This window comes from Heterocephalus glaber, unplaced genomic scaffold (genome assembly GCF_053883595.1).
Source record: "Heterocephalus glaber isolate CG9 unplaced genomic scaffold, H.glaber_assembly_v1.0 deba00001481, whole genome shotgun sequence".
NCBI lineage: Eukaryota > Metazoa > Chordata > Mammalia > Rodentia > Bathyergidae > Heterocephalus > Heterocephalus glaber.
The window spans coordinates 36516423-36529566 of NW_028258317.1; the positions used below are offsets into that span (position 1 = coordinate 36516423).

The following is a 13144-nucleotide window of genomic DNA, read 5'->3' on the forward strand; positions in this document are numbered from 1 at the left end:
CCAAGCAGTCAGAGAAAAGAAACAAATCACATACAAAGGAAAGCCCATCAGAATCACAGCAGACTTCTCAACACAAACCATCAAGGTAAGAAGAGCTTGGAGTGACATGTTCCAAGCCCTAAAAGAAAACAGCCTCCAACCCAGATTGATGTACCCTGAAAAACTATCTTTCAAAATGGATGGAGAAATAAGATACTTTCAAGACAAAGAGCACCTTAGGAACTTCATGAATACCAAACCAGCACTCCAAAGAATTTTACACAATATCCTGGGAACAGACATTGAGGACCACAACCCCAGGAAGCAAAGCAGAATGAACCCATCTGGCATGACAAGAAATTAAATGGAAAGGGGGAGAACCCAATAAAAAGAAAAAGTCATGACAATGATAAGTCAATATGTTTCAGTTATAACCATCAATGTTAATGGTCTCAATTCACCAATCAAAAGAAATAGACTGGCACAATGGGTCAAGAAGGAAAATCTAACAATATGCTGCATACAAGAAACACACTTAATTCAAAAGGAAACTGACAGACTGAAAGTTAAAGGGTGGAAAACAATACTCCATGCGACGGGAACCCCCTGAAAAGCAGGAGTAACTATCCTCTTTGCAGATCAAGTAGATTTCAAACCAACACTGATTAAGAGAGACGAAGAAGGACACTACATCCTTGTAAAGGGAACAATCCAACAGGAAGAGATGACAATCATAAATATTTATGCACCAAACACTAGTGCGCCCAACTATATAAAACAAATACTAACAGACATGAAATGCCATATAAGCCCTAATACAACTGTAGTGGGGGATCTCAACACCCCACTGTAACAAATAGACAGATCACCTAGACTAAAAATAAGTAATGAAATACTAGAACTCAATCGAACTCTTGAACAAATGAACTTAACAGATGTTGACAGAGTCTTCCACCCCACAAAATCAGAATACACATTCTTCTCAGCTGCACATGGGTCATTCTCCAAAATAGACCACATACTTGCACACAGAACATGTTTAAGTAAGTGCAAAGGAATTGAAGTTCTTCCCTGTATATTATAAGACCACAGTGCAATGCACTTAAGAGATCCATAGCAAAAGAAACTGGAAAAATTTCATAAACACGTGGAAATTGAACAACACACTTCTGAATAACCAATGGGTCACAGAGGAAATTAAAGAAGAAATCAGACAGTTCCTTCAATTAAATGACAATGCCAATACAACATCGGAATCTATGGGACACAATGAAAGCAGTCTTACGAGGGGAATTCATACCAGTGAATATGCATATTAGGAAAACAGAACAAGCCCAATTAAACAACCTGACGCTGAACCTCAAGCTTCTAGAAAAAGAAGAGCAGGACAACCCCAGAGCTCATACGAGGGAGGAAATTATAAAGATCAGAGGAGAAATCAATGCAACGGAGACTAAGAGAATGATACAAAAAATCAATGAAGCCAAGAGCTGGTTCTTCGAAAGAATCAACAAAATTGACAAACCCTTAGCCAACCTTAACAGAAAAAGGAAAGAAAAGGCCCAAATCCATGCAATTAGGAATGAAAAGGGTGAAATTACAACAGACTCAGCAGAAATCCAGAGGATCAATACCTACTTCCAGAACCTATACACCAATAAGATGGAAAACACAGAAGAAATGGACAGATTCCTAGATACATATGAATTACCAAAGTTGAAAGAAGAAGACCTAAAAATTCTAAACAACCCAATATCAACCAATGAAATTGAAAACGTAATTAAAAACTTACCAACTAAGAAAAGCCCAGGCCCTGATGGCTTCACTGCTGAATTCTACAAGACATTTAGAGAGGAACTGCTGCCACTACTGTTTAAACTCTTCAATGAAATTGAAAGGGAAGCAATCCTCCCTAATTCATTCCTGGAACCAAGCATCACCTTGATCCCCAAAACAAGAAAAAGACCCAACCAAAAAGGAGAACTATAGGCCAATCTCACTAATGCACATAGATGCAAAAATCCTTAATAAGATAATAGCAACCAGAATGCAGAAGATCATCAAGAAGATCATCAAGAAGATCATACACCCTGATCAAGTGGGATTCATCCCAGGGATGCAGGGATGGTTCAATATACACAAATCAATCAATGTAATACACTATATCAATAGAGCCAAGGACAAAAACCATATGATTATCTCCACAGATGCAGAAAAAGCATTTGACAAAATCCAACATACATTTATGATAAAAACCCTACAAAAAATTGCAATAGATGGTCTCTACCTCAAACTGATAGAAGCCATCTATGAAAAACCAACCACCAATATCATACTAAATGGTCAAAAGCTGAAATCCTTCACACTCAAATCAGGAACAAGACAAGGATGTCCACTATCACCACTCTTGTTCAATATGGTTCTGGAAACATTAGCCATGGCAATTAGACAAGAGAAAGAAATAAAAGGAATAAAGATAGGTAATGAAGAAGTCAAATTGTCATTATTTGCAGATGACATGATACTCTATATAGAAGACACCAAGAACTCCACCAAAATTCTTCTAGACTTAATAACCAAATTCAGTCAAGTAGCTGGTTACAAGGTCAACACACAAAAATCAATAGCTTTGCTCTACACCAATGACAGACTCACTGAGAGAGAAATAGGGCAAATAATTCCTTTCACAACAGCATCCAAAAAACTGAAATACCTAGGAATCAACCTAACGAAAGAGATCAAAGACCTCTTCTCTGAAAACTATGGCACTCTGAAAAGAGAGATGGAAGATGATATCAGAAAATGGACAGACATCCCCTGCTCCTAGGTAGGAAGGATTAATATAGTGAAAATGGCCATACTTCCAAAACTGCTATATAGATTTAATGTAATTCCAACTGAGATCCCAGCAGCATACTTCATGGATCTTGAGAAAACAATCCAAAAATTCATTTGGAACAAGAAGAGACCCAGAATAGCAAAAGCAATTCTACGTAACAGAGACATGGCAGGGGGGATCACAATCCCCAACCTGCAACTCTACTACAAAGCTACTGTGAAAAAAAACAGCATGGTACTGGCAAAGAAACAGACCTGACAACCAGTGGAACAGATTAGAAGATGCAGAAACAACGCCAGACACACTCAGCCATCTCATCTTCGATAAAGGAGCCAAACACCCTCACTGGAGGAAAGATAGCCTCTTTAATAAATGGTGCTGGAAAAATTGGGCTTCAACTTGCCAAAGATTAAAACTAGACCTATATTTCTCACCATGCACTAAACTAAAATCAAAATGGATTAAAGAGCTAAATAGTAAAATAGAAACTCTGAACCAGTTGGAACAGAGGTTAGGGAGAACCCTTGAAGACATCAGTGTAGGAAAAGATTTTATGAACAAAACCTCAGTTGCCGTGAACTAGCACAAACAATCAACAAGTAGGATCTCTTCTTATTAAAAGGCTTCTGAACAGCAAGAGAAACCACCAGCAGTGTGAAGAGACAACCCACAATATGGGAAAAAATCTTCACCTGCTCTTCCTCACACAAAGGTCTACTATCTCGAATCTATAAAGAACTTTAAAAGATCAGACCTCCCACATTTAAAGACCCAATCCGAAAATGGGCATCTGAAATGAACAGACATTTCTCAGACAAAGAAGTAGAAATAGCAAATAAATATATGAAAAAATGTTCAACATCACTGGTCATTCAAGAGATGCAAATGAAAACAACGCTGAGATTCCACTTCACTCCAAAAAGAATGGCTGCTATCATGAAATCAACCAATAACAAATGCTGGCGGGGCTGTGGGGAAAGAGGAACCCTGCTCCACTGCTGGTGGGAGTGTAGACTGGTGCAAGCACTGTGGAAATCAGTATGGCGATACCTCAAAGAACAAGGACTGGAAGTCCCATTTGACCCTGCTATTCCACTGCTGGGGATCTTCCCCAAAGAATTAAAAGAATCATACCACAGTGATATAGGTGCACCCATGTTCATAGCAGCACAGTTTGTGATAGCTAAAACTTGGAAACAGCCCAAAAGCCCATCCACTGGAGACTGGATAAAGAAAATGTGTTTTTTTTATAAAATGGAGTACTACTCAGCCATAAAAAATGAGAAATTAGAGACATTTATAGCTAAGTGGATGCACATTGAGGCGATACTCTTAAGTGAAATAAATAGGACACACATGTATAAATACCGAATAGTGGGCCAGGGATTTCACTCAGTGCTTCTGCCGCCTGCCTTGCAGGCACAAGGACCTGAGTTTGATCCCCAGTACCAAAAAAAAAAAAATACCAAACAGTTTCTCTGGTGTGAGAAACTGAAAGTGTAAATAAGGACTAAAATGTATAATAGGTAATGTGAAATAGGAAGAAAAGGGGCAAAAAGGGGAAGGAAGTGAGAGGGCTAGGGGAAAGGATAGAAGGGAATGGGATTAATATGAGAAAATGGAAAAATAGGAACAAAATCTTTGTGAATAAGGAGGAATGGAGGGGTTGAAGGGAGGGCTGGGCAAGGGTGAAAAATAAGAACCAAGAGAGACTATGTAAAGGTGCAAATTTCCAATGACGAATGTCAGTATATTGTATACCTAAAATGTACCAATGATTAGAATGAATAATTGATAATGCAAAATAGGAAGAAAAGGTCCAAAGAGCTAGGGGTAGTGGGGGGGGGAGCAGGGGAAAGGGTAGAAGGGAAAGGAAAAATGATGAGAAATGGAAAAAATGGAAATAAAGTCTTTGTAAATAGGGAAGGGTGGAGGGGTGAAGGGAGAGCTAGGAATGGAGAAAAAATAAGAACCAAGATGCATTATGTAAAGGTACAATTCCCAATGAGAAATGTAATTGTGTTGTATACCTAAAATGTACCAATAAAAGAATTTAATAAAGTGAAAAAAAGTACCAATGATTAGAATGAATAATCAATAATGCAAAATAGGAAGAAAAGGTCCAAAGGGGTAGGGGTAGTGGGAGGGGCAGGGGAAAGGAAAGAAGGGAAAGGAAAAATGATGAGAAATGTAAATAAAGTCTTTGTAAATAGGGAAGGGTGAAGGGGGTAAAGGGAGGGCTAGGAATGGGGAAAAAATAAGAACCAAGACGCATCATGTAAAGGTACAAGTTCCCAATGAGAAATGTAAATGTGTTGTATACATACCTAAAATGTACCAATAAAAGAATTTAAGTAATTTTTTAAAAAAAAGAACGTGGCATAAAACTAAGTTTTTTTTTTTAAGAGTGAGTCAGAATTCTAAAGCCCAGATGAGAGAAATATTACACTAGCTTTCTCTGCTAAAGATAGGGTTTCACTAACAAGGGGAGGGTAGCTTATTTTTAATAATGAACTCCCTTAGAGAGCTATACAAAGAGAATATTATATGATACCAACACCTAATTATGAGATGAAAAACTAAACCCATCTACAGCCAATAGAGAAGAAATTTTACTCTATCCTTCAAGTTGTATTATAAAAGGCTTTTTAATATACTCAGGTGATGGTTTCTAAAGGAAAAGTAGTTTTCTTATATTAATATAAAAGACAAGAAATTAAGAAAAAAAGCTCTGATATTGCAGTTACCAAATACAATCAAATTTATATACAGTAGGGCCAGGGATTTAGCTCAGTGGCACCACACCTGCCTGGCAAGCACAAGGTCCTGAGTTCGATTGCCGGTACCAAAAACAAAAATTATATACAATCAAAAGCAGCAAAGTGAGATATTGGCGGTAGTGACCAGGGAGTATTAGTTTCTCATTCTTTTCTACCACATCATCACTAAAACACTGACAATACAAAGTTTGGTATAACCACACGTTTCACAGGGGTTTTCATAGGCTTTGCCATGAAACTGGGCCAAAATCATATCATCTGCACATTTACACAGAGGTCTCTAAAGCCTATTTTATAAGTCTAGGACTCTGGCTGGTAGCACTACAGGTTTAGAAAGGAAGGGTTGGGGCTGGGGATTTAGCCCAGGTCCCGAGTTCGATTGCCGGTACCAAAAACAAAAAACAAAAAGAAAGGAAGGGGTTATCATCCCTGACTGAAGTTAGTTTCTTCCCAATAGCCTGTAGGAACAATCACCAATAACAGCTTAAATACTGCCTGCTCCGTGAAGACTCCTCAATCCACCAGGTAGTTAAGCAGTTTCTCTTCTATGATTCCAGAGCATTTTGTTCAAAATTCTGTTAAACTACTATATATTTTCTCACTTTATAAGTATCTTTATGTTGAAAGATCTCCCAGGGCTAAAAACACTTTTATGTCTGAGGTACACTCAGTAGTAACTCAGCACTTACAGAAAGGGGAGAAGGGGGCTATGAACTAACTACAAAAAATACCCGCACTTAGAATACTAAGGAGTGGCTGGGTGCGGGAGATATACACACACTTGCCTAGTATGCACGAGGTCCTGCGTTCCATTTCCAGTGCCACCAAAAAATCCTTTTTAAATTAAAAATAAAAAGTGGTTGCACTATCCTTCCAGATCCTATAATTGAGGTGACTGGGAAGAAAAACATTTTACAAAAACCAAAAGTCTGGGGAATTATTCTTTTGTTGATGTTCTGAATTTTTAGATATGCAACAAATACAGTATTTCCACTGATCGTTGCTAGCTTCCACTTTTAAAGAAATAAAGTGCCTTCTATTCTCTGCATATTTTTGGCCAATTTCTACTTTGCAAAGTTGTTCCTAACACAAAGTGGCTACAAAATTTATCTTAAGTGGATATTTTTCATTCTTGTGAAAATGTATATCTTTGATATCTATATCAAGGCTATTTCAATTTGTCATTTTTGTATAAAAAAACATTATTTTCACACAAAATGAAGGAAGAAGTGATAGAAATTTATTTGGAAATTTCAACTGGTTGGTTACTAGGTAGTTTTCCTTAAAAAGGATTAAATGTTCATAAATTTCCTCTAAAATACACAATTACTACTATTAACAGTTTAGGTTTCTCCTATCTCTCCTTCAAAATAAATACATATAATCTCCTGGAAAAAAAAAAAGCAAAGTACACTGGAGTGAAAATCTGGAGACGTGTAGTCTTTCCTCACATTAATCTTTCAGTCTATAATCTGAGTTTAAGTCAGTAACTGCTAAATCTCCATCTGCTCATCTATAAAGAGGGTTAGATATAATCAGTAATTTTCAAAAGGACTATTTGAAGCCTTGGGGATTTGGTATCCTTAGAGCAATAGAAGATAATTAAGAATATGCACTTCTTAAAAAGAGATCAAAAATCACTACACTACATGATTTGTAAGGGCATTTAAGATCCCAAAATCCTATTATTCTATTTCTTTATCCTATTAAAGTCTGCTCTTAGTCTCATATCTTAAATTGAAAAAGTATATTTATATATGTTGTTCCAAAAAACCCACAATTTCTGCAATGGAAGTCACCCAACTCTAGCAGTAATGGTATCTGTTTGTAACAGCTGCCCTATTGTCCTATAACTGCAACGAAACATGACCTCCAGAGATCAAAGACAGAATTATTTTTCCCTTAAATGAATTATCCTACTATAATTCTAATAGCGTATGATTGTAATATCATAAAATTATAAAGACATATTTGAGGAACTAAATTATTTTTAAATACCTGTACTATAAATTGTAACTCTCTTCTCTCCACATCCCATTGCTCGGCTTGTAATCTAAACTCCTCCAGTGCAGTCTCCCTGACATGTGACTCCATCTTACTCTTCTCCAGTTGATGTTTTTCCAACACTTCCTTAATACAAACAAAATCCTGTTTCACTATTGCATCAAGGAAAGTTTTCTTTCACCCTTCAACACCAATTTAAATGTACAAAGAGGTTTTCCTTACCTATAGCCAGTGAAAATCTATTACAATTCATGTTAAAATCTCAATAAAATCATCATTTTGATCATCAGAACATAAGCTAGGGCTACTTAGGCAACTTAATATACACTTGTATATACATTCACATTTGACCCAATTTTTCTAAAATATTTAACTTCAGAGGTTAATATACCAACAAAATAGATTCTAATTAATATAGAAATCTCTACCTACAAACAAATTGTTTGGCTAATCCTTGATAATCTATATACAAATCTGTCAGAGAATAATGTATTTCCAAAAGATTAAAGAATTTTGTGCAATAAATCAGAATAAGGAAACTTCTAAATGTTAAAAATCTGAAAATAACAATTTTATGTTTAGACTATAATTTTTAGTTCTACAAATAATTTTTTAACTTTTTCCTTTTATATTTTTCTAGGTATACAATATTTACAAGTTAATTTGGTTCTTTAAAATATAAAATGCAAGTTTCCTTAGAAGACCAATTTTCTAACCTATAGGGTTTTTAATTAAGCCTCCATTAACATGAAGAGAAAATCCTGTAGCTGACAAGAGAAAGAAACCCTCATTGTCTATATGGATCTGTGTAACAAGTATCACCCTCATAACTGTAACTAACAGAAAACCCTCACAAGAGCCTTGAGGCTCCTTTTCTCCTGAGAAGCAAACAGTGGTTCCTATTCAACCCCCAAATCCCCCAAAGGTCTCAGTGCAGATCAGTTTCAAGCCAACAGCATAAAATCTAAGCAGAGGTCTCCTAAGCAATGATAGAGATCATGTCAAGATTTTATAGCATAAGATGCAAACTGACTGATCGCAAGGAATGCTGCCATCTTCTCTCTTCTTTCCCCAGACCTCCAAGACATTTTATGTAGGGAAGATCACAGAGGCCCACCCTTGGATTTGTTATACCAGCCACCACCTAAATTTCTGCCATTCACATACTAATGGAGTCCAGGAGTAGGCCAAGAGTAGGTCTAGAACAAAATTGTAAATAAAAGAAACAATGTAGGATTACTGATAAAATCAAAAGTAGATTTGACACAGGGGCTGGGGATTTAGCTCAGTGGTTCCAGCACCTGTCTCACAACTGCAAGGTCCCGAGTTCGATCTCTGGTACAAAAAAACAAAAAAAAGTAGATCTGACACGAGTTCGATACCCGGTACCAAAAAAAAAAGTAGATCTGACAATGTCTAGCAACCCTTGTCAAGCTTCAACATTTAGTAAATGTGTTTGTAAATTTTTTTTAGTTAGGATACATTTCCAGAATTCAGAAACTCTATTAACACCGGTGGTGAATAAAAAGCATTTGCATCATGGTTTTTTGTTGTTTTTTTTTTCTTTTGTTTTTAATTTTAAAATGGCAAATCTAAATAATTCAAAATCTACCTTCTAAGTGGCTGGCAACTTGAACCCTAACCACACTTAAACTTCAGAAAGTAAAAAGAACAAAATGTAGGGGAATAAATAGCTCAAAATAATTTTAGTAAAAGTTAAATATTTTTCACTTCTTAAATTCTACATAGAATATGCCCCTCTAAATAATGAGAATCATATCAAACATACTTTTTTATATTTATTGCATATTCAAACCAAAATCTAAAGCCCATATTTCTAAAATTCAAATTTTTCATGCTGCCAGACCAAAAGGCTATAGGTTATCTTTTTACAGTATGCCCACATAAGTGTTTTCTTATTTCCTTTTTAACTGATCAAAGATTTCAAATTGTTTTCCACAAAATACAGTATTGTATACATATTAAGGTTACTAAAGCATGTTACACAAGAGACCAGTAAAAATGCCTGTAAAAAGGAAAGAAAAGGAGAAATAAAGGAAATAAATAAAAAATAAAATAAATAATAAAATAAAAGGAAATAAAGGGATAACTTCAACAAATGTAGAACACATCTTACATATAGGAAACTTCTTTTATGAAAATATTTATTGCATTAATTTTTAAATGAGATTTTGTAAAAATTTTATGGTCAGTCATGGGAGCACAAGCCTGGAGCCCTGGCTACTCAGGAGGCTGAGGCGGGAGGATGACTTGAGCTCATCAGTTTGAAATTAGTTTGGACAACAAAGCAAGACCCCGTCTCAAAAAATAAATAAAACAAAATAAAAACAACAATAAAATATTTTACCTGTAGAGTTTTTTCCAGTCTACTTTTTTCCTTCATAAGTAAATCATATTCTTGATTGCAATTTTGAATTATATTATCTCTTTCTTCCAAGTCACGTTCAAATCTTCTGCATTCTTCTTTCCATTTCTGTTGGGAAGTCTGAAATACCTTCTCAATCCCATTTGCTTTTTCTTGAAGTTCTGAATTCTGAGCTATTAAAAACATATTTAAAAAGTAGATATAGTTATAACCATGAGTTACATCACTAGGAGTCTAAAAGCTTAAGCATTGGAGCTAATTGCATTCACAGCATATTAGGACAAAACATTTAACCTTTCCACCTCAGGAAACTCTTGAAATCTACTCTGTAATTTCTCACTCTTGAAACAGTGTGGCATATTCTTCAAGGTATGCCCAAATTTAGGTGTACTTAGCATCAATTGCAATTGTAGGGCTCTTTCTCCTATTCAAGAAAACAAATCAAATATTTTTAAATAAGTCCTGACACAGAGATGACAGAAACCTACAAGGGACACTCTTAGAGGTACAGAAGGGAATCAGGAAAGGGACAAAGAGGGTAACAAGGATGAAAATAATCCAAGTATGTTATATACACAGTAACCAAAACAAATCTCATTTCTCTGTATTACTAATAGGTACCAATTAAAAATAAGGTCATGAGACATAGGACTACTTTTTAAAAGACCCAATAGATGACAAATTTTAATATTTGGTTATTGGTAACAAACCTTGTGACACATTGAGACTGTCACAAGATTGAGGCTGGGAATCATTACTCCAGTCCTTAAAAGTATAGCTATTGACTCAATTTATATGCTACTCAATATACGTATACATATATATAATACATGTACTAATATATACATACTAAATACATATATACACTAAATATAGCTATTTACGCAATTTATGTGTTCACCCTACTATTGCATCAACAATACCTAACACTTCTCAACATACTATCACTGCCGCTGTTACAGCCTCTTGACAGTAAGGAAAGACTTCCCGATTTGGCTCTATCACTTATAACCTGACTCAAACTTTCTGCCCCTTCCTCACTGGGAATGGAAATGCCTCCTAGTGCATGGTAGCACATGCTTGTAATCCTAGCACTTGGAAGGCTGAGGCAGGAGGAGTGCTGCAAGTTCGAGGCCAGCCTGGGCTACATAGAGAGTTCATGGCCAGTCTGAACTACATAGTGAGACCCTGTCTCAAATAAACAAAAAAATGCCTCCTAGTTAAGTCATTGTAAAGATAAAATGAGGGAGTATCCACAGGTACACTTGTTAAACAAAAAATGCCAGTTGTACACTTGTTAAACAAAAAATGCCAGTTATGTTAGTAGTATGATTTTAAAATTACAGTATATTTCTTCAAAATTTAAAGGGCTCATACATTCAAAATATAAGCCAGGCACAGAGGCACACACCTGTAATCCCAGCCACTCAGGAGGCTGAGACAGGAGGATCACAAGTTCAAACCCAGCCTGGGCAACTTATCAAAACCTTGTCTCAAAACAAAAAAATTTTAAAGGGCTGGGGATGTAGCTCAATGTGAAGGCCCTGGGTTCAATTCCCAGTACCATAAAAAAGTAAATAAATTTTTAAAGTATAAAAAGTGTAGAGAAGTAGCCCACTGGTAGAACATCCCTGAGTTTGTTTCCCAGTAATGCCCAAATGCACACACAAAGATTAAAAATATGAAGGTCTAAAAGTCGAAAAAGGTAAAATGTTCCATAGTATAGCATCCAATGTTGCAGGTAAGAACTTTAAGGCCATTTTGATACTTGACCCTTTGCAATTAGCCTATTATTTTTCTCTTTGAAAGCTTTAGGATTTTTTTCTCTGAAATTTTATACTACTATGCCTTAAAGCGCACCTATTTCTTTCCATAGTGGTGAAAATTCATTGAGCCTATCCAACCAGGCAACTCACACCTTACAGTTCTGAGGTGTTCTCTTGAGTAATTTCATTGATGATTTATCTTTGTCCTTACTTTCACTATTTCCTATTACTCAGATTAGTCCTCAAATTTTCTTCTCTTCTCTCCTCTTTCCACCTTTATCTTTTTCACTCTAATTTCTGTGAAGTTTCTTCCATCTTCACACCTCCAATGATTCTAATAACATTTTTCATTTCTACATAAATAACTTCTTTTAAATTGCATATGGTCCTTTCCTCATGGATAGAGTATATTTTCTTTCAGCTCTGAGAATTTTATTTTTTGGTACTGAAGATTAAACCCAGTGCCTCTGCACTAAGTTTCATTCACACTCCTTTTTATTTTTTATTTTGAGGTAGGGTCTCATTAAATTGCTAAGTTGCCAAGGCTGGGCTTAAACTTATGATTCTCCTGCCTCAGCTCCCAGAGTGCCGGGATTACAGGCATGCACCACCATACCCAGGTAGAACATTTATTGAGAAATCCTCAACATCAGTACATTAGGTTTTTCCTCTTGGCTTAGTCAGGTGACCCGTAGAAAAGTCCTTCAGATTCCACATGAAATATAAGAATCTGGGTACTCACTTTTGGGAAAGCTGGACAAAATGGTCTCTTGATACTTGGCATTGAGCAGTCTACCTTTCTGTTTTGCCAGTCAAAAGACTGTATTTTAGCATTTCCAGAGCTAAAACCACTGGATCTCCACCAGCAAGTAGGAAAGATCAGAGTAGAAGGTTCTTGGGAAGAAGATCTAAAGATCTGACTGCAGCTCAAGCAGCTCTCATCTAATACTCCTTATCTTAGCCCTACTGTTCCTTCCATGCCTATTTCCAAAGACATCTGGTGTCTTCAGCCCATGAGCCCTGTGACTAAGAAGCTGTGTGCCAGTTTTCTCCATGCCTAATTTAGAGTTCTGATGTCTGAGGCATGCTAAATCACTTATTCCTCAACCCTTTGCTTTCCAACATCAAGTTTTTTCTTTGTCACATTTTCTATTCTTTCAACTGTTATGGGATTATCTTTAATATCCCACTTTAACCGCAAAGTTTTTTATTACAAAAATTTTCAGATATACAGAAAGTTGAAAATATTACACAATGAACACCCAGGCATACAGAACCTAGACTCTACAATTGTTAATGTCTTGCCATCTGTCCATCTTTACGAATTTCAAATAAGAAAGTATCAGCAGTGCATTACACTCCTGAATGACCATGTCTGTCACCAACCATA

At 36.1% G+C, this 13144-nt stretch overlaps 1 protein-coding gene across 17 annotated transcripts in view; it reads right to left on the bottom strand.

The window, feature by feature from the left end:
• Ccdc171 (coiled-coil domain containing 171) overlaps nt 1-13144 on the bottom strand; it is a 361174-nt gene that overhangs the window by 318261 nt on the left and 29769 nt on the right. For 15 of the 17 annotated variants that reach the window (XR_015440062.1, XM_087183886.1, XM_087183887.1 and 12 more), the window contains 2 exons: nt 9971-10161; nt 7597-7728 (listed from right to left, as the gene is read on the bottom strand). Coding sequence is in view for 16 of the 17 variants with exons in the window: in XM_087183886.1 (XP_087040012.1) it covers nt 7597-7728; nt 9971-10161 (323 nt within the window). In the remaining variant the exon portion in view is untranslated. The remainder of the gene's footprint in view (nt 1-7596; nt 7729-9970; nt 10162-13144) is intronic. The other 2 variants (XM_021252871.2, XM_087183884.1) reach the window with 2 other exon arrangements.